Source organism: Amblyomma mixtum, chromosome 3, assembly GCF_055824585.1.
Source record: "Amblyomma mixtum isolate Tamu chromosome 3, ASM5582458v1, whole genome shotgun sequence".
Lineage (NCBI taxonomy): Eukaryota > Metazoa > Arthropoda > Arachnida > Ixodida > Ixodidae > Amblyomma > Amblyomma mixtum.
Genome location: NC_143014.1, coordinates 239,668,156 through 239,690,599, shown reverse-complemented (window position 1 = coordinate 239,690,599; position 22,444 = coordinate 239,668,156). Strand labels below are relative to the sequence as shown.

The 22,444-nt window shown below is 44.6% G+C and overlaps 1 protein-coding gene across 1 annotated transcript; it reads left to right on the top strand.

Moving 5' to 3' along the window:
• The first annotated feature begins 8,016 nt into the window (after positions 1-8,016).
• On the top strand, positions 8,017-22,140 carry LOC149354124 (uncharacterized). Its single transcript, XM_089575935.1, has 7 exons — positions 8,017-8,223; positions 9,611-11,942; positions 12,026-12,067; positions 14,164-14,250; positions 15,954-16,201; positions 18,316-18,479; positions 22,080-22,140. The coding sequence occupies exons 2-7, from the start codon at positions 11,834-11,836 to the stop codon at positions 22,138-22,140; spliced, it is 711 nt and encodes a 236-aa protein (XP_089432061.1). The 5' UTR covers positions 8,017-8,223; positions 9,611-11,833.
• The last annotated feature ends 304 nt before the right edge of the window (positions 22,141-22,444 follow it).

Sequence of the window (22,444 nt, the reverse complement as noted above, 5' to 3'; positions counted from 1 at the left end):
TGGCTCAGGACGTAATGGTAGGTACAAGCGAAGTAGTAAATGTAACAGTGGCGGCTGAGCCCAACAAAGTGGCTACTAGAAGGCCCAGAAAGAAAACTACGAAAACGTAATCTAACGCCAGGATCAGTTACTTAAACATTCAAGGGGGTAGAAAGAGAGCGAATTGGCCAGAATTAGAACAGCAGTTAAAGGACGAAGAAGTAGGTGTGTACTCTCTATGCGAGACACATCTGAGGGATCTAGAAGATCCACCTTTAATCGATGGCTATATCTGGGAAGGGTGCAACAGAAAAGCAACGGAGAAAAAGGGAGGAGGAGTAGATATGCTGATACATCAAGGAACAAATTGGGAAAGAATAAAATCAACTTGCAAAATATATGTCTGGGTATCAGCTACAATTGCTGGTAAAAGCACAAGGCTAGGGGTAGTTTATTTAGGGACCGGGGACAAATGCAGGCAACAAAACAAGGATCTAGTTCAGTGCCTCAATGACGATATAAAGCAGTTTGGAGATGGTCTCGATATGATTCTGCTTGGAGACATGAATGGCCACATCGAGGATCTGGATGGATACAAAGATTGTAACGGGAAGTTAATGCTAGACTTCTGTGAGCGACACAACCTAGTTATTGCGAATAGAGAAACTAAATGTGAGGGACAAATCACGTGGGAATGGAAATAGAAGAAGAGGGGAAGTGCAGCCTAGGAAGTGATCATAAGCGTATTAGTCTACAGTTGGGAGCCCTAGTCGAAAGAGAAATGCAGCGAAGTCAAAAAAGCAACGCAAAATTAAACGATGAACAAATAGCACTAATTGCAGCCGATATAGAAGAAGTAATCGAGAAACGCCCCATGGAAAAGCGCGATTATAATCAGTTAGCACTACTCATCTCTACAAAAATGAAACAAGTGAAAGGAGTAACCCGCTGGAGAGGAAACAGGAAGCCACGAAGCTGGTGGAATATGGAAATTAAGGAGGCCATCGAACAACGACGGGCGGCTTCAAGGGAACACAGACAAGCAAAGAGGGCGCAGTTATCTGAAGAGGAAATACGCAAAAAATTGGGAATCTTATCAACAGAAGAAACAGCAAGTTCAGGTCCTAGTCCAGGCTAAAATAAAGCAGTCCTCTGACAAATCGCTGGCTCAAGTTTGGGAGGCAAATAAATGGAGGCCAAGAAAATTCTGGAACCATATAAGCTGGTTGGGAAAAACAAATCAAAGAGAGCAGGAACAGATTAAAGATGCTGTGGGAAAATGTTTAGAGGGAGACGATGCTGTGAACTCTTTTACGTCATTTATAGCTGCGTCTTTTAGCAACGACAATGGGGTAATCTCCCCAAGTGAGGCGGCAACACAGGACAGCACAATAGAGAACAGCTTAGAACTGACTAGTCTTAAGTGGAAAAAACGGTAGCAAATATTCGTAAAACCACATCTGCAGGGATAGACGAAATTCCAATTAAGCTGATTAATGAACTTGGCCCAAGAGGCAAGGAAGCGCTGATAAAAACATTGGAGACAGTCATAAAGAAAGCAAATTCCGCACACCTGGAGAGAGAGTAAAATGAATTTGATTTACAAAGGAAAAGGAGATAAGATGAACATAAAATCCTTCCGTCCGATTACGATAACACCTGTTATGTACAGGCTGGCAATGCAGGCGGTGAAATTAAAAATTCAGTCATGGGTAGAAGGTAATCAGATACTCGGGGAACTTCAGAATGGGTTCAGAAGGGGTAGGCGCTTAGATGATAGCCTGTTCGTGCTTACCGAATGCATAGAAATAGCTAAGGCGCAAAAAAGATCCCTGTATTTAGCCTTTCTGGACATAAGCGGTGCATACGATAACTTGAACAGGGAACTCCTGTGGAGCATATTAAAAGATCGAGGTATTGGTCATAAGTAATTGATTTTCTAGAGGAAATCTACCGAGATAATAACGTTGAAATTACATGGGAAGGGAATAAAAGTACCACAACTGTGGGGGTGCAAAATGATTAAGGCAATGCTGTCCTCTATCACCGGTGCTGTTCATGCTTGATATGGTAAATATGGAAAGAAGGCTAGAAGAAAGTAATCTAGCTTAGAATCTGTCGTACAGATTAGGCGAAAATGTAGTTGTGCAGCGACTCTCGGGTTTAATGTATGCGGACGATATTGTACTGTTAGCAGATAGCCAGGAAGAATTACAAACTTTGGTTAATTGTTGTGGAGACGAAGGCGACGCTCTAGGATTTAGTTTTAGCGCAACTAAGTCCGGTGTGATGATTTTCAACGACACAACTGATCAGGTGCTTACAATACAACGCCACGAAATACCCAAAGTGGCCGAATACAAATACCTCGGGATGTGGCTAAACGAAGGGAAGATATACACGGAAAACCATGAACAGTATCTTAGGGCAAAACGACGAAGAGATGCCGGGATAATGAAACATAAGGCATTAGGGGGGTACAACAAATATGAAGTACAAAGAGGTATTTTCAAAGGAATAATGGTGCCGGGGCTTACTTTCGGCAATGAGGTTCTGTGCTTAAGGGCAGAAGTTCTGTCGAGATTAGACGTAAATCAGAGAGCTGTTGGAAGATTAGCACTTGGTGCCCACGGCAAAACAACAAACGAGGCAGTACAAGGAGATATGGGCTGGGCATCGTTCGAAGCACGGGAAGCTAAGAGTAAAATACTGTATGAAGAACGCCTGAGGAAATTAAACGATAACAGGTGGGCAGCTGAGGTATTTAAATATTTATACAGGAAGAGCGTTGACTCACAGTGGCGGAAGAGAAGTAGAAAACTATCCAGTAAGTATGCCGGTCATGATGACGGAGAAAGATAGAGCATTAACCCTTTCGGCCCTGGCGGTGTCAATTGACACCACAACACAAATATTACGCTCACGTCTCAGTAACAGAACAAAATACTATTAATTTTTAATACAATAGTTCCTTAGGGATCGCTGCTGCTATCGACATTGCTGTTCACAGACTTCCATTGAGCTGTGCGGTCTAAGGAAGAAGAAGTAGCAGCGTGGGAGGCATGGAATGAAGAAGTCGAGGTGTAGCAAATTTGTTCATTTTATCTCACTAACGATTCTTTCTTCTGCGCTCAGATTTTTATATGTTGTGTGAAACGCCTGTCCAAGCTCACATCCCCTTCGGAAATATTACTGAATGCGTAGACGCTGCGTTTGAACACATTTTTGACATGTGCGATTTTGCCACCATCAGGGCTCAACGGTTGCCAACGGTGGCCATTGAGTTATGATAGGTCATCTTTGTAGAATAGAATCTGCTAGTATTTTAGCAGATGCACCTATACTAACGGCCTTTTTGGACTGCTGACATGAATGTTCATTGCAGAAAATGGACAAAATCTTAAAATTTGCTTTTTGATGAATTGGAAAATGGAAATTTTTCGCTATTATGCATGGTGAATATTCGGATTGAGCCTGGGCGTATGTCGTGGGATTGAGCAATGCGTATGTCGGCGAACAGCAACCGGACCAAAGGAATAGCGAGAACAAATGCACGCCTGACCTTGCGCTTTTATTCCTTTTTTTTACCTCTCTCCTGTTCCCGTGAGCTGTGAGCCTCGACACTGACCTGCAAGAAGCGACCGGGGTATTTACACTGAAACTCGCGCTCCGCCGCTCGTGCAGCACGTGTGGCGCGCCCTCGACGCTCGGATCAATGCAGCGTGTTTGGCTGTGTTTTCTTGAGAAAGCGTATTTGGTGTGCTGATAATCAGCTTCTGCTTTCTCTCCGGCCGAGAGATATCCCGAACTCATAAGCCTATGGATGAGAGGGAATTTCCTGTCACCTGTAGGGAACATTATTCGGTCAAGGCACAGACACGACGAGATTATGTTCCACTTTATTAATTCTTCTATAGCAAACAGCTGATTTGAAAACAAGCGCAAGCGAGATGGAGTGTGCCGCGCGCAAGCTTAGAACTTAGATTTGCGGACCTTCGCGCTGGGCGCTACGGAAGTGCTTCGTGAAGCTCGATAGAGGAGGTCGTTACAGATTCGAGGAAAGCCTTTATCTTGACCATAGTCGCCTTCCAGGAAGGCTACGCAAGTTTTGAACATGTGAGCTGTTGACGTGACGTACACAAGCTGGAACACAAACCTGGCAGGAACAACAACGCGGAGGTATGATACAAAACGCAAGGTAAACAGGAGCGAGCGAAGTTTTTTTGTGGAAACTGCGAGATTATCTATCCCTTACAAAGTAAAAAAAGCTTCTTTATAGGTCTCCACACTGCAAAATAAGAAATTTTTTCGTTAATTTCTTTCTTGTCGGTTGCGGTTACCGAAGCGGTCCCACTGGCATTTTGCACCCATTAAGCCCTGATGTCCGATTTTGACACCATACCAGTAAATCAATTAATACTCGCACCACAAGCTTTAAAGTTTTACTGCGTGGTTATGGGGCCTTAGGCATTGTAAAACCGCGGCGGAAAAAAATCTGCGGCCGAAATAAAAAATCCAGGGCCGAAAGAGTTAAACGACAGGTTAAAAACGCGGAAGTTAAAAATTGGATTAATTCAATGGAAAAGATACACAGCGTTGAACTATATCGATACTGGAAAAGGCAGATCAGCAAATAATTTTTCTATGATACCTCAAGAGGTAGTGCCCCACTTTTTGAAGCTAGGTCAAGGTATTTTGGAACGCGCAGCTACAAAAAGAAATTTCACGAAGAAGATGACACATGTGCAGTGTGCGGTCGATCTGTGAAAACAATTGAACATCTCATACTCAAATGTGATGGTATTCATCCGGATGTCGATGCAGGCACAGTAACTCTTCCGGAGGCCCTAAGATTTAATGGTCATGTAAATAAATCTGCCGTAGAAGATAGCAAAAAGCGATTGGAGGATTCGTGGCTGAAAAAGAGAGATATGGCATACGGTTAGAAGTGTAAGAAACTGTAGGTAAAGAAGATGGTGAATCTTAATGAGAATTGACAACAGAGTTGAACAAAAATAATAAAAAAGAAAAGCTGCGCATGCCCAAGCAGCACATGACATCGGTCCAATGTAGGATCTGAGTTGGCAAACGACAGCCCTGTGAAGGCCCCGCGTTGCCTCTGTTCTCCCAGCCTTGGCTCAGCCATTTTTAGAAGTTGGCAGTATTGGACCAATTTCTCAGACGTTCTCCCAGCCTTGGCTCAGCCATTTTTAGAAGTTGGCAGTATTGGACCAGTTTCTCAGACGTTTTCCCCGCCTTGGCTCAGCCATTTTTAGAAGTTGGTAGTATTGGACCAATTTCTCGGACGTTTCACCCGCCTTGGCTCAGCCATTTTTAGAAGTTGGCAGTATTGGACCACTTTCTCGAATGTTTCCCCAGCATTGACTTTGCCATATTTAGAAGCTGGACAATTCCTGCAATAGGGAACGCAACTCTGAAGTGCCGACTGCTATGGAGCATCATGCAGTTGCTATTGTGACTTCTTAGTTTTCTCAATTGCGGCGATAGGCGCGATATATATATATATATAGCTCGCACATTGTTAATTATTTATAAGCATATATAGTTCGGGGCGTAGATAATGATATCTTCGTAAAAACCCGCATAACCTCCTGTGAGATTTTTTAAATCTCAGTTTTTTAAACTAAAATATGCAAAGTTGCATGCAATCATGCGATTATTTCCCCCTTTAAGGTTGTGGTCTTCGTTCTGTGTAAATGTAAAAAGTCCAGTCGTGCAATGAAAGAATGCGAGTCGGAGAAACATACATGCAGCACCGATTTTCAGGCCTGAATTTCAAAAACTATAAATAGCATTTTATAAAAATAACTTCTCGACTCTAACGTTAAATACGCTGTACCTTGATGTGCTTGGGCGTCGCAGTTAATGCGGTATACCTGCAGAACAGCACCAAAACATATATGCATGGCGCAACGTGTCGAGCACTCCATTAAAGCAGGAATCGGTAAACAGTAACGTGCGTTTGCTCCATGATAGGACAGCGCTTATATAAGAGATACATATAGCTTAAGAAAAAAACGTTACATCGTCTGCGGGAACTCGAATTGGAAGAATGCGAAGGCATTGCGCCTCCACGGTACTCGTTCTCTCCCTTTGCCTCGTATGCAGCCCATATGAGTTATATGTGTCAGTATATGTGCCTCATATGAACACATATAGGCTTCATACGAGTTCATATGTGCCTCGTTTGACTCATATGGGCACCATATGAGCCATATGTGTCGACAAATGCGCCTCGTATCAGCACATATACTTCATACGAGTTCATGTGTGTCACAAATTAATGTGTCTCGTACGAGCTCATACGCGTCACAAATGTCACAGATGAACACATCTGCTGCATATATAGTAGTTCACGCGCTACGGAAAGGTTACTTGTATGGATTACATATGTGGCATACCTTAACTGACACGCGACACTCGTGCGTACACAAGAGCTCCGATTTGCACCGTATCAGCTTACATCAATCTCGTGCGAAACACATAGCCGCTGATGAGTGCCTCTCATAGAGTGGGCCTTGTTGTTTGAAACACGCGGAAAAGAAGGGATGAACAAGCGATTAACAAGTGCCCAACCAACGCATAAAAAAAAACTCTTGGCCTGTTTCAAATATTTTTCTCCTTGATTCTCTGCTTGTGCCCTCCTGTTGTAAACCGCGCCTATCCAAACAGTATGACGTTAGGCGTTTCCAATGTGCTTGGACAAACGTTCAGCCAGAAGGCAAATGTTGCCTTCTGGGCTTAGTTGAGCTAATAACGCCAGGTATTTTCATGCAAGAGCTCCGACTGTAGTTAACAATATGTGCGCAATGAGAGTACTACGATCAATGGTGCAGGCGCTGTGAAAATTAAAATACATACAAATATCAGATCTTTCAGTGCTTATCACAGAGCACATCAAGATCCACAATATCAGTGGAAGTGCAATCGGCTGTAGTTCAGCTCCTTATACCTTAAAAATAAACATTTGTCCTCGCACTTAACCGTCGAATTCTAAAGTAGTGGGAAGCATAGCATAAGTCTTGTCATCGAAATGTAAAGAAGTTTTCGTCATGCCAGCAGTGGTCTAGTGGGTAGTGTAGTGAGCTGTGGATCTCTAGGTCGGTGGTTCGAATCCGGAACGGCGCGTAGTTTTTTTTTCGCGTCCGAATTTTTTTTTTTACTTTCTTTAGTTTACTAACTTCAATGGAAGCTATTTTATTGTTAATTGCCTTATAATTCCACCCCAGCCCTTCCCTTTCCTTTCCCAAAAATTGTAAACCAGACACATATGACACATATGTGTCATATGACACATACGAGATATTCCATAATCATACGAGATATTCCATAATCTCGTATGAACCAGACACATATGACACATATATACGAGATTTTTCGATAGGGACGTATTAATCGCTATCGGTCAATCGTCTTCATATTGATTACGGTCATAGATTTCAATCACGCGTCTTCAGCGCGCACTTCGCTTCTGCGTCGCGTGGTTGCTTCGGACGGTAGCAAGAGTTGGGGGGTGCGTACGTCGACTGATGTTTCGGAGTGCGATCGTTTCCTGCCGCCTTGATCCAAGCTTGAAGACGTAGATGCGACCGGCCGTTGTGAAATACCGAGATCTTGCAAGATCTCACGGTATTCTTTTTCAACGATACGGTACTTGCGTTGCTTTGCATTCATGGCGAAATGCAGAAGCTTTGCGGTGAAAGACGAGGACCGCAACAGCCGCACAAAGGGACAGCAGACAGGCAGTACGACCAATACCTCCACACCACAAAAGAAAAACAAGCGCGAGCACTCGCGGCATGACTCGCGGGCAGGGTTGCCGTTGGGAACATTTTAAAAGGAGCCAAAACTTGAGCTGAAAGTAGTCAAAAGTAGCCATGCCATTCCATCTTAGCTGTCGCGTAAAATAAGATGTTTTGCTCATTAATAAATTGAAGTGTAAAAAATTGATAAAAATTATTCTTGGCGGTGTTGTCAACACTAAGCTTCAAAGAAATTTTCCGAAACTAAACGTGTATTTATCCACCGCTTTACGCATAAACGTAGGCATCCGCTCTCGCTCCCACGTGCGTTCCAAGCCAATCCCAATCCATAGCTTGTGGTCATTTCGTTTGGACGTTTGGCAGCAAAGCGCGCGCTTGTGAATTTTTATTTCTTCAAGCTTTTTGAAGTTTGGTGGCGGCACGCGTGAGTCACCGAGGGGAACCAGGAGGCACTGCTTGCGTAAGTATACATTCTGTCCTTTTTTCCCTTTCATGTTAGTTGTCAGCTAATATTTGTGAACTTGTCGCGAGTGAGGACAATGAGCACGCCTCGTGTGTCGCCCCTTTATCTAACTTGTCTGTAGGCATCTGTCAGCAGTTGTCTTTTGATTAACTCAGCGGCGCATTGCAAGGTGTAACTGCGTGTAAGGGTTGGGGTAATATGAAGTAACACACACGTACACGAAGGGAAGCGCTTCTAAATGTCGTGTGTGTTTGTGTGTTCCTTCATCAGGGTGAACGCACTATCCCTGCAAATCTTGTTGGCGCATTGCTTCTGAGAGGGTTTGTTTCTCACGGCACATCGTACATTTATGTACGTGTATAGATATTATGATCATGATCGCAATGACAGTCGTCACGTGGTTACGGCGCTCGGCTGCTGACTCGAAATACGCGGGTTCGATCCCGGCTGCGGCGGTCGAATTTCGATGGAGGCGAAATTCTAGAGGCCCGTGTACTGTGCGCGATACCGGTGCACTCTAAAGAACCCCAGGTGGTCGAAATTTCCGGAGCCGTTCTCTGCGGCGCCCCCCATGACCAACCAGTTGCCCCGTGCGATGCAGTTGAGTGTTTTTCATCGCCAATTTTTGCTTTTGTGAGGCTAATCGCTTGGTTCAGGCATGCATGTCAGACGTCATAGAGTCGCAGCCTGCATGCCTTGTGCTTGATTGACAAATGCTTCCATGGCATTGTTGACATTGTTGCGTTGCGAGTCTCCGTGCGATGAGAGAAATGTGACAAGAACAGGATGATTGAACACAATTCTTCTCTACTGCCAGAAGTAATGCTGCTCCTGCCAGTGATCGGTTACAGAAAAAAAATTGAGAGTACTTTTTATTTATGTGTGTCCCTTCCCGCTACTCAGAGCCTTGTATTACAAAGTCTAGATCAGTGTGACTCTACATATAGCGAGTGCTAGTTTCGAGCTCGCTAATTGAACGCGCTTGTTTTCTCTCTTCCTCATTTGGTCAATCTTGCGTTTTACTGGTTTCTTTTTTCATCACTATGCTCCTGGTAGACTGCACTCAGTTTGATGTTCAATGCAGTGAAGTTGCACGCCACTATTGCTGGCTGTTATTTGGTTCACATGACAGCAGGCACAGAAATATTGTTTAAATTAGTCCCAAATTGCAGGCGCTCGTGACACTTGTAACTCTCAACTCATGAAAGTTCAGAAGTGCGTTGCGAAGTAGAACGAGATGGTTGTAAGAGTACCTGTCAGTTGTCATGGTAGTGTGAAGTTTTCGGCACCCAAACAGGCAAGTGCCAGTAGAGTATGGCACAGACAGTGTCTGGTAAAAATCCTTGTTTCCCCATTAATCTTTTGTCGTGTTTCCTCTGTGCAGCATGTCAAAAGCATTCGCTGTGGTGAAGTTTCCTCTTGAGGACGACTGCCTTGCAGTCATCCCTGTCGGATGGCTCACAGAGACAAAAGAAGAGTGCTACTGGCCTGTGGCCAGGAGCTCGGAGGTGACGCGGCTCGCAAAAGCTGAGGCCGAGCCAGCTCTCGGAGGGGAGTGGATGCGTTGCCCAGTGGTCGTCGTTACCACTTGCCATAAGTAGTCTTATTGCAGACATATTGATGGTAGCTTCATCAGCGATTGTAAAGGCCTCTTTGCTAGATTCTGTGAGTCTGCACCTCTGCATGGCTAAATTACGACTAAGAAGTCATGTTGATAGCCACCGCTTAGCCAGCTGTCAAAAAGAGGAGCAGAATGAACTGTTAGCTATTGCACTTGTAAGCTGATGAACTACTTCTGAAACTCATTAGTGCCTTGTTTTTGAAGACCTGTAGTTCCCAGAATTAGTGCTGCACTCAGTATGCTTAATAATATTTAGTACAGAAAGGTTTAGTATGGTAATTTTTTTTTTTGCATTATGAAACATTTTTTGGCACACAAAAAGCACAGACAAGGAAAGAGCACACAATACAAATGCCAGACATCAATTGATGCTTTGCGTTGTCTGCTCTTTCCTCATCCATGTTTGTTGTGCACTGAGACAGTGTTTCATAATGCAAATTCAGAACCAACTCATCCAGCTGTTTACATTTTGTTCAGTTTGAATTGTTAGCCTGTCGCAGTGGCTGAGTGGTCCATGCTGCTGAGCCGAGGGCCCAGGTTACATCCTGTCTGTGGTGAAATGGAGCAGTGCAGAATGCGCTTGTGCTCTGTAATATCAGTGCATGTTAAACAACCCCATGTGGTCTAAATTAATCTGGAGTCTTCCGCTACGTCATTCTTCATAGCTTAAAGCTGTTAAATCCTAGAAACCAGAGTCACACTTTTAATTGTAAATAAAACAATGCCTCTGCCACATGAGTGTTTCACAGGCTTTCAAACTGATAGTCTGTTGGCCTGAGTGTTGCTATACAGGCAGCTGAACGGGCATCAAGTCAGCAAAGCAGCCCTCGGACATATTTTGTAGTGACAATTCTGTTAAGTATGGATACGTGTTTAATTATGAGGAATTATGTGAGTTAGTTTTTGGAACCCATAGTTTGTACGAGATTTTGGTGCATGGTATTGAGGGCGCCTAAGACTGTATGCTGTTTGGGCAATTAAATATGTGCTCTCGAAAGTCTGCCAGTTTCCTTTCATAAGGTTTCTGATATAAACAGCAAGCTTCTTATGGTAAGCGGCCGTGATGGTTAGCAGTCTATGGTTGAGGAAGGAAGGACCCGTGCTCTCACTGTAATGTAAGTTATCAATCGCTCGTACAGCTCTTTTTTGTAAAGTAAGTACTTTCACAAAATTGGTTGAGGTAGTCGTTCCCTAGATCAACAAACAATATTGTACATGCGAAAAGACGAGAGAGAAATAAATTTGTAGTTTGAATTTTCGAGGCAGTATTGTGCGAAATTTATTTAGGATACCAACAGAGCGAGCCATTTTAGTGCAAACGTAGTTTACACGATCTGTACAGAGTGAATGTTCTTCAAAAATGACTCCAAGGAACATTGTAGAGCTGACACGAGTTATAGGAGCTTGCTCGAAGTGAATTTGGAAGTTGTTCGGAACTTCCTTATTTTTGGCTCTAAACAGTATGTACTTTGTTTTCCTGACATTAAGTTCTAACCTATTTGATTTTAACCAAACAGACAATTGGGATAACCAACTATTGGAGGCTGCTTGCAAAATATTACTATCTTGCCCTGAAAAAAATATGTTAGTATCGTCTGCATAGATTATAATGTTGTCTGCTGGATGAAGGTTGACGATATCATTAATATATAATAAGAACAACGTTGGTCCTAGAACGGAGCCCTGTGGCACACCAGACACAATCTGACCGATCCCAGATGAAATACCGTTAATGATAGTTGTTTGAGATCGGTTGTCAAGGTAGCTAGCAAATAAGGTTAAAGGAACGCCGCGTATTCCATAACACTGCATTTTTTCAAGCAATATCTTATGGTTAACCGAGTCAAACGTTTTCCTCATATCAAGGAATATGCCAACTGTTAGCAGTTTATTTTCTATGTTTTCAATTAGCTTTTCTTTGATTTCCAGTAAGGCGGCCTCAGTTGTTTTGTTTTTTTGAAATCCGTACTGTTGCTTGGAGATGACATGGTTTTTGTCGAGATATTGAGAATGTTTGCAGGATCCTACAAGAGCGCCGAAAAAAAGGTGCGGCGCTACGAGTTCACTTCAGCCCTAGAAAGCTCGGCAGTTTCTGGTAATTGAAATTCTCATATTTCTTTATTGATGAGAAATTATTTTGCATACTCAACAAGACGTTCATGTGCAATTCTTTTTTAGGAAATGAGGGCCACAACGATGTTGTACAGCTGCCGTCACCACGTAAGACATGAATTCTCATTTGTTAAGCCGCCGCGGTGGCTCAGTGGTTACGGCACTCGGCTGCTGATCCGAAAGACGCGGGTTCGATCCCGGCCAAGGCGGTCGAATTTTGATGGAGGCGAAATTCTAGAGGCCCATGTGCTGTGCGATGTCAGTGCACGTTGAAGAACCCCAGGTGGTCGAAATTTCCGGAGCCCTTCACTACGGCGTCCCTCATAGCCTGAGTCGCCTTTGGATGTTAACCGCCTTAAAACTAAAACACCATTTCTCATTTCTATTTAATGTAAGGTCGACATTGTGTTAGTTTTGATTGGGGATTTATGGTAGTATGCTTGCAAAATCTGGGAAAAAAACTCCACCGTAGCTAATTGCAGAGAAATGGAACGTGCTCAGACTTGGCATCAGCTTTTTACATTTGCCATGCTCTCAGATCAGCAGTGAATCTGCCATTAACCATTTCGTGGCAAACTCTCTTACCCACGTTAACAGTACTGCGAACAGGTTTCTATTCACATGACATATATTCCGCTCTCTGTTTTTGGTTTCGCCATGACAGTTTCTTTTGTGTCCTTAAATGTACCGTATTTTCCAGTGTATAAGACGCACCCGCCATATATGCAGGCTGTAATTGAAAGTTGCTATATAAGACGCACCCCAGTTTTCCCAGTTGGGCTAGTGAGGATCAATTAAACACGCTTGCGCGACCATCACGAAATTCACCGTACTTGTGAGAAATTCTTAAGCAACGCTAAGTGGTCGAAAAAGGCAACACTCACGCCATTCCTGCCCACGTTTTGGAAAAAAAGAAAGAAAAACGAAAGAACTCTCCCACATGTCCATAAGAACATTTTATTTCTACTTAAAACCTTGGAAGTCTTCACCTTCGGATGCGCTATCAAAAAGTTCGCCCATTTCTGGTGGCAACGCGACTGAAATATTCTCTTCGCACTACGTACATGGAGCAAACAAAGTGGCAAAGGGTGGCTGAAAAAAGAACGCCGGCTTGTCCTGGCTTGTCTTGACAATGGCGAGAAGCGTGATTGTCGTCATCTTTTGGCATTTCACATTACTTTTGCTTCGGGCCTCCGAAACGGTGGTGTGTTTGTGATCCCGGAAGTCGTCATCCCCGTCGTTTCATGATAAAGTTCACCTAAAAAAAGTTGCGCAAGGTGGTCCCCGTATTGAAGTATTAACCGTGTTACAACCGCTTCATTGCTAGTGATATTTTTTCGGTAAAAAAGGCTTGAACATGAACCTGAGTAATTTCTGAACTCTAAAAAAAACGAAAAATTCGCATATAAGACGCACCCTTGTATAGGACGCACCAGCAAGATTTTTGAAAAAAAGCCGCGTCTTATACACCGGAAAATACGGTACCAATGCACCATGCTGGTGCATGAGAAATGTAATTATTGAAGTACTATAGACACATATTTAAAAAATTGAAAACTGATTTTTCAGGAAAGAAAGTGGTGCAGTAATTCTCTCGCATTTCGGTGGACATTCATAAGAGAAGGGATAAAGGAGGGAGTGTGAGAAGAAAGGAAGAAGGAAGTGCTGTAGCGCCCTGGGATAATTTCAGCCGACTGGGGATCTTTAACGTGCACTGACATCGCACAGCACACGGGCACCTCTTGCGTTTCGCCTCCATCGAAACGCGCCGCCGCAGTCGGATCACAACGTTCTTTTATGTGTCATAGGTATCTGCATGATTGGACATTGTTTGTCACGTCAACTACTTGTCATGGAGGTGTCGGTTTTGATGGGTTTTGAATTATGAAGTCTTTGTACAGCCTGTGATTGAAACCAAATTAAAATATCTTTTCGGCCAAAGGAAGTGTTACTATTGCCTGGCGGGCATCTCTATATAACCAGGAATTTGTTTCTGAACTTCGTAATTTTGTGTCTATTGTGTTTTAAAAAGATCACCTGTATGCAAAACAGCCTGGCCATGCAACTGTTCTGTCCCTTCTCCAAAAATATCCTGAAGTAGCATTTCTGCATTCAATTAGGATAGAAATGTGACATTGTGGTTGTACACAGTAGTGTGTTCTGTACTTCCTGGATTGCCATCAATGACGCATGTTCATCTCCAGCCCCACTGAATCACGCTGGGGAGAGCGTGAACGAAAACAGTGCGCCACCCAGCAAGCTGGAGGGGTCGACAGCTGGGACTGTTGATGGTGAGATTTTCACTTTGTTTACTTTTGTGCAAAAAGAGAAATGCAAGCCAAACATGGGGACACAGTGAGAGGACAGAACAAATGCTGCTTGTCCCGTCTTTTCACTGTGTTCCTTTCTTTTAATTACACTCCTATTTTGTCTAGGATCAAGTGACACAACAAAATATAGAAGCTAGATCTGCTTTGCCTTAAAGAAAAACAGAGCAAATTTTAAATTTCTCATCGTACCTGCTGCTGCCGAGCAGCAGTCAACAGGCCCAGAAAGACCTAGAGAATATACTTATTCAGGAAGATATTTGCACGGAGTTCTCCTCAGTGGCTCTTGAAACGGTGCTAGGAGCACATTTCTAGTTTCAAACTATGTGCTTTGAAAGGGGTCACTCTGAAAATCATCACATGTATTTCTCAAAAACGATTGTATTGAACTGAAGTGGTACTGGAATTTACAATCTAGTACTTCCATTGCTTTCTCCTCTTGTGATTCATAGTGGAGTGGTTGTTGTGTGCCCTTCCCAAGAGCTGTATGTTGTGCTTTTGTTGGGTTCTTTTGGATCCTGGCATTTCTGTTGCCTCTCTCGGCCTACATCACCACCAGGAAGCCACTCCTACGAATTGCACTCTACACAGTAGTCCCATGTTTTGTGCATTTGTTTCCTTACCAGCATAATTTGGTCGCTTGGTCGCGGTTGGTCAGCAAGGCCCATATTGTAATTTTTCATTGTCTTTCAAAGTATTTTAAAAGTTTACTGGTTGGAAGTCAATGCAGTGCCTTGGATGCAGCGAAATGTGCTGAAAAAAAATTAATTGCGCTATCACAAAGCTCCCATAAAGGGTGCTGAAGGAGATAAGCAGCCAATAATAGTGGCATGCTCTGAAGGAGGACCTCTTGCTTAGGAAAGAACTGAACAGCCTAACTGCCTTGTGGAGCACATCAGCTGGCTCCTAGTCTTGTCTTGCCTGCAGCAAAATGGATGCGTGGTAAGAGATAAATGTGACCTTGTTTTATGTCTCAACGGTTTGGCACCTCCTGTGCCTAGCAAGAAACATTTGGTCCACCTCTTTGTTGCATTTCGCCTGTCAGCTAAGGGCTATAATTCCATAAGGGCTATCTTTGTTGCAGTTTTAATGCATTGATCCCTGCCGACACTTGCAGTTAGAACAGATGTCTACCTCCAGCATTTTGGCCAATGTGGGTTTTGCCGTGAGCAATACTTTCCAAATGGTGCAATGCTATATTAAGGGCACAGGCCTGCTCTGCTTTCTCGCTTCTATTAGCACATGCTTCTCATGACACTGGAAGAATCCATTTGCGACTAACTGCTGCCATCTCTGCCATGGTGCAATAGCAGTGGAAATGCCCATGAAGCAATGTAAAAATTGGCGAAGCTCATAGACTGAGAAGTCCTTTACACAACAAGGCTGCAGGTTCTGTGCTAGCTATCACACATAGAGCAGCTCCATTTCACCTAGGTGTTTGTCAGTGCATGGTGACATTTATGGCATTTAAATTAGGCTAGCAAGGAATAGAACATGAATTAGAAGTGTCCTGGAGGATAAAAACTGGTGGAAGTTTAGGAGCATAGTACAGAGTGTGTTGCTGCCTACTGTTAGCCTCATACTGTTCTTTATTGTACCTCAGTGCGCAAATGATATTATTGCGCCCAGGTTAACCCTGCTCTCACTGAAATTGTTGATTGCTTCAGTTTCAGCTACCCTGCTGAAGCTGATGTGCCTGGTGCTGGAGGTCCGACAGCAGCAGCGCGACTTAATGCAGCGGTTACAAAGGCTGGAGGATCACGTGCTGCTGTGGTCGGACCGGCAGCTGGAGCAGAGTACTCGGCCAGTGTCCCCCTCGCCACCGCCTCCCACCCTTGCACTGCCCGCATTCTCCCCCGAGGAGTTGGACACTGTGGAAGCTGCCGTCCAGGACGACAGCGTGGCTGCTGGACTGGTGATTTAATGTTTCTGATAATTCGTGTCTGGAAAAAATGAATGCCTACTAACGAATTGCATGCATAATGTAATTCCGAGGTTTGTGAAGAAATCTTGAGCTCCAAGAGTATTTGCATGCCGTGCTCTGTGAATAACATGCTCTTCATAGATATAATTCCTACTGTTGTGCTGGAGTGTGCTGTCACAGTGTGTTTTGTTAATGTAAATGTCTTGTTCATGAAAGTTGCTTGCTGATATACACACTGGCTGTTTCAGTGAACATTTTCAGGAATTCCTAAGAATAGGGAGTTCAAAATAGAAGAAATATTTGCAGGTACACACGCACAGTTATGCAGTAAATTATGTCCACCACTGCTGAGAGATCGTTCCTCCAAAAAAAAAATTGTTTTCCCATATCGAACTTGCGCTTCTTTAGGAATTTTTGAGAGTGTTCACTGGAACGCCCTGTCGATTCCTTGTGTGGTGAGATTTACTGTTGGAAGCAAAAGTGGTACGCAATGCCCAGCCGGTAGCAGAGCTTGCAAAAACTGCATCACGTGTCGGGACAGCTGTTAGGGGACTCTCTTTATCTGCTCTTTGGCTCCTATCAATTTGTTGGGCTCAGTAGCAGTGCTGAACATGTGGCGCTCGCAATATTGCTTACGGCAAGTGCCAGTTGTCACATCATGTTTCAGCCACGCAATGCAAAGAAAATGCCACCTGCGAGACTGCTGTCGCATCAGAGCGTTTAGGCGAGAAGGAGCGCTAAACAGCAAACCAAGCTACTGATGCTGGTTCTGTGCGAAGCATTGCACCTGTCACATCTTGTAGTAGCTTGGTATTTGGCGGTGCAGTCACAGGCTTTTTTGGGGCAGTTGCTCTCAGATGGTGTCACTCAATGTCATTCGATGTAGTTTTCCAGAGCTCTGCCGGTGGCCGGTCGTTGCATAACACACTTGGTTCCAACAAATTTTTTTTCTCAGTCAAATATTTGTGTGATTACATTATTGTTTTACATCGATCAACAGCAAAAAAAAATCCCCTATGCTTTTGTTGCCTGTGGCTGCCTTTCTTCGTATGTGTCTCATTACGAGCCCCTCATTTTCCTTACATTTGTCATTTATTGTTGTGCTGTTTTAATTTAGTTCAGCAGTGGACTTTGTAGCTAACATTAAGGATGTTGTAAGGTCTGTTTTACAGGAAGCTGTGCTTTCGGTTAATATACTGTTGCATGAACTGCTGTGAACACGGCTGGAAGTTGGTCCTCTCTCAGCGCGTCTTTAATTTCGGCTAGGTTTCCCAAATAATGGGGCAGCTTTAACCCACCTCTTCCCTGTCTTCTGCTCACATTATGCACATTTCATTACTTAATCTGCTGTCAAAAACAAGCAACATCGTTTAATTAAATGTGGTTGCTAAGCACGCAGCTTTACTCAGGTGCTTGGGGATTTAAATAAGCGCCCGCCCTTTGTATAGCATTAATTAGACTGCTCAATTTCAGGGTAGTGAGCCCCGCCATGGTGGCTCAGTGGTTAGGGCACTCGACTGCTGAACCCAAAGACTCAGGTTCAAACCCAGCCGTGATGGCCAGTTTTCCATGGAGGCGAAAAGCAAGGCGCCCGTGTGCAGTGTGATGTCAGTGGCGCATGTTAAAGACCCCACGTGGTCGAAACTTCCGGAGCCCTCCACTATGGTGTCCCTCATCATAGCCTGAGTCACTTTGGAACTTTAAGTTCTACAAACCAAATCAATTTTAGCGTAACGGCTGTGCGGAGAAAACACATCCAGCACATAGATATCTGCAAAAAGCATTATAGTTATAATATAATAATGTCCAAGATGCAAAGCATAATGGGTAGGAGTTGGCCACCTTTGCTTAATCGCTAAAGTTTCCCTGCTCTTAGTAAACTGGGGGAAAAAAAATGTCCATATTGGTGGTGGTGCTTTCTGCTGGTAGCAACTAGTCAAGCTATTGTATCATACAGAAATTATGCATTATGATTGTAGGTACTCGCATGGGCTGTTGACAGGTAGTCACACAATTGTCTTAGCTATTCGATTCTGCTAAACTAAATGAAATTATAATTGATGTTTGTGCCTAATAGCTTGTGCACCTGTGGTGTTTCTTTTCAGCGAAAGCAGCTGGTCCGCCTGGGGGGCAAGGGCCTGAGGGAGGTGGGCTCCAACATAATGACCGCCATCATGGGGGTGGCTGTACAGAGGATGTACAGCCTCCATGGCCGCAAGGGCAAGTGGTCATTTATTTATTGCCCTGAAGTTATGCAAGGTGGCAACAGGTATGTTGTTGCAGTAGCTTTTAACTGAATTTTAAAAGATGAGTGGAAGAACATGCACCAGGTTCTGCTGCGCTTTGTTTTCTTTTTCTTCTTTTCAGTTTATACTTTACCAGTTTTCTTTTTCATTACAGGTGAATATTTTGTTACTGTTTTTATGGGGGTAGTCATCTGCAGTTTTCTTCCATGTGCATCTGAAGATATATGAGTCAGCAGATGCCTTTCAAAGAAAGCCCTCCCATCAGTCACATCCATCTCTTGTCATGGATCGTAGTCGTGCCTTGTATCTGCCAGCCATTTGTGCTCCCATATGTTAGTAGTGCAAAGTGGTCGACCGTGATGTCGCAGCAGCTTTATACAGTTGGTTAGAAGAGCTTTCAGGTGGATTTTCTCCTCAAGTTGTATTTGGATACTGTAGTCCTTTCATTTTGGCACGCACTTTGAGTTAACATGTACTTGTGGCCTTTTCTGTTTTCTCTGTTGCTGAAATAATCTTGATTTCTGTTAACGAGCAAACTTTTTCTGCTGGCCTAAAATGAACGCTTATCTTGTGCAGATGCCATCTGTGAGAAGACGGGGGCGGATGTGGTGGAAGCGCAGGGGTTTATTAGGAAGTGGTTGCCAGGTTCGGTGGACCGTGGCGGCGGATGCAAAAGGCGTTTTGCCGAAGCGTTTCTGCCAAGTACCGCTGCCGGCCTGGCAACCACTGCGAGCCCCTGTGCTTCAGCCCCCAGCACAGTGCCCTCCCTTCCCCAAGCGGCCCCCACCTCCCAGAAATCCTCCTCCCGCGCGGCCCTGGCTCCTTCCCAAGGTCCCGCCTCCTGCGCGGCCCTCGCTGCCTCGCAGGACTCGCGCAACCACGCGTCCCCAGCCACGGTGCCTAATTATTTAATAAATTGTTTCTCAGTTGGATTCTTTCGTTGCCTCATTTTGTTGTGCATGTGTATAGAAGAGACGATTGCAGCTTTGCAATGCCAAAACCCATGGCTTTCCCAATGCGAACATTAACTGGAATGTGAATATTCGCTGAACTGGAAATGCAATGGCATAAACTTCGGGCAAGCGTTAGCAGAAAGGCTGAACAGTGGCCTAATTGTGGTATGTCAAGCCGGTGTTGGTAGAGTGGCTGAAAGTGGGTACAATAGCGGCATGAATGTCGGTTCAGTGTTGGTAGAGCGGCTGAACAGTGGTCTGATAGTGGCATGAATGTCGGTTCAGTGTTGGTAGAGTGGCTGAAAGTGGGTACAATAGCGGCGTGAATGTCGGTTCAGTGTTGGTAGAGCGGCTGAACAGTGGTCTGAGAGTGGCATGAATGTCGGTTCAGTGTTGGTAGAGCGGCTGAACAGTGGTCTGATAGTGGCATGAATGTCGGTTCAGTGTTGGTCCGAACATCAGGCCAAGGTTGGAAAAAGTAACTTTTTGCCCCAATGCCGACGTCGGTACGACTTTCGAGCCGGTTTTGACCAGCATTATGCCAGCGTCGGTCCATTGTTGGTGTGCTGCTTGGGTGGTGGCAATAGCCACCACCCCGTTTCAAAGGGGGCGCTCCTATCCATCCATCCATCCATCCATCCATCCATCCATCCATCCATCCATCCATCCATCCATCCATCCATCCATCCATCCATCCATCCATCCATCCATCCGTCCATCCATCCATCCGTCCATCCATCCGTCCATCCATCCGTCTGTCTATCCGTCTGTCCATCCGTACGTCCATCCGTACGTCCATCCGTACGTCCATCCGTCCATCCATCCGTCAGTCCATCCATCCGTCCGTCCATCCATCCGTCCGTCCGTCCGTCCATCCGTCCGTCCGTCCGTCCGTCCACCCACCCATTAATACATACATACATACATACATACATACATACATACATACATACATACATACATACATACATACATACATACATACATACATACATACATACATACATACATACATGCATCCACCCCCCCACCCACCCACCCATGCTGTCGCATCGCTCGTGGCGCGGATAGGACACGCGCGGCGTATGCTGCTGTACTTGGTTGCGTGCGTTGTTTTCTGTCAAGTCGCGTTGCTTTGTTGTCATCTCATGGTGCAATGTGCATTGAAGAGAAAGGCGGGGAGACGACGTAAGGAGAGAGACTGTGCGCCCAAGGTAGCGCACAAAAGCGGTGGCAGCTAGCGGAAATAAACGTGATCCATGTTTGGCGCTCCGATGGTAGTCCATCGACGTGAAGCTTCATCTCGGTACGTCAAAAAAAAAGGAGAACGACAATTTCGTTTGGTATTATGAAACAGTTTTCTGGGAGTAAAGATAATGTACACCACACTAGTTCCTCGGCATGCTGACGTTAAATTTCAGCAAGTTCTTTATTCATTCAGAAATACCGTGCTTTGCCAAGGGAGCGTTACCAGAAGATTGAGAGCTTTGGAAAGAGCGAATCTTTGCTACACCATACGTGATCCCTGTACAGCCGGTACCAGTACCCTGTTATGATTCGCGCAAAGAATCAATTAGCATGAAGGGTCGTCCTAGTCAGGCATTCTCGAATTTCAAAGTCACGCATCTGTTCGTTTGGAATATAGGTATAAGGCCATTGTTTTAAGTCAATATCTTTATTAATTCCAGCCGTGGTGCAGAATTCTGGAAGGAACAATTTCACACGGGATTTTCGTCGATGAAAGAACAGCGCTTCCTATTCTAATTCACCGTCGCATCGCAAACATTAGTTTCAATTTTAAAGTTAGCTTTATGATATTTGTTTTAAATGTGATGCTGGACAAATACGTAGTAACTATAAAACATAATTACGAATACAATTTTTCCCAAATAATCGTTGAACAATGATGTTTTTCAACCGCCAGAACTTATTTGCACAGTTTCGCTCATTAACCATTGACCATTATCACATATGGAGCAACCCGGCACAGGTAAACGGTTTCGGCGTGTGTGCCGAACACAGAGGCTTAAGAAGAGGTCTTTCTCGAATGCTCTCGAAGACGGATGCGGGCGCGCACCGCTGCACGGAGCCCCCTCTCTGGGACCTTGGCGGTACGGTGAACGACGACACGAGAGCAGCAACCAGAAAACCCGGGGAGAGAGGCGCAGCGTTAGGTGCGAGGCTGTAGGATAGGAGGCTGCGGTGTGGCTCCCTCTCTCGTAAATGCCCAAGCGATGTGAAATAAAGTGTCCAACATCCTTGGTTTATTTTCTTTCTCCAGGTGCTGTTAGTGCGAAAGCATTTCTGTCCGCACTCCCCGGGGTTCAGCGGTGTGTGTCCACGTGAAACCCGGTGAAATGAAACCGAGGAAGAACGCCAGCACCGCCAACAAGTAAACAGAGAAGGGCAGCGCGTGAGACGCGCTGCAGAAACCAACGAAGAACGCCAGTAGTGGACGCAGTTGCTAGAATTACGGTTCCATAGATACAGTGGTTCTCCAAGGTCGGTTACGTTTCAGATATTGGCCCATGGACGAGAGGCACAACTTTTGTCATAAGTCTAGAGCCCAACGGGTTTTCTTCTGATCCTTGCTGTGTGGCTCATTATGCAATGCCATTGTTCCAAATTTCTTGAAACTCAAATGAACTCTCACCCCTCCTGTACTCTTAGGGCTACTGCCAATGCTTCAAAAGCAACATTACACCCGTTAGGAGCCAACTTTTATTTCTGACGAAGACCATATATTACTGAGAAAAACGCCATTGGCTTCTGGAACCTATTTCGAGGAAACTAAGGTATTCATATTGTGGAGTCGGCATGCGGTCGTGCACGAACCAACACTTGCAGCTCCATAATTTGTATTCGTTTTTCATGTTTCCTTCGCCATGTAGTGCGCCGAGCTCATGTTAGGCTGACTGTTCATATGCAGTTAGTGCGTCTGCCTGCCGTGTAGTTCGTCTGCTGTGGCTGCCGTATTCTCCTATGTGAAAACGCGTAACACGCGGCGATGTGAGTCGCCGGTACCCTTGTAGTTC

Bases quoted from the DNA above. Each gene is read 5' to 3' on its own strand.
- LOC149354124 (XM_089575935.1), top strand. From the start codon at position 11,834: ATGGTTTTTGTCGAGATATTGAGAATGTTTGCAGGATCCTACAAGAGC. The intron at 12,068-14,163 runs GTAAGACATGAA...GTTCATCTCCAG, and splicing joins TGTACAGCTGCCGTCACCAC to CCCCACTGAATCACGCTGGG. The intron at 16,202-18,315 runs GTGATTTAATGT...GTTTCTTTTCAG, and splicing joins ACAGCGTGGCTGCTGGACTG to CGAAAGCAGCTGGTCCGCCT.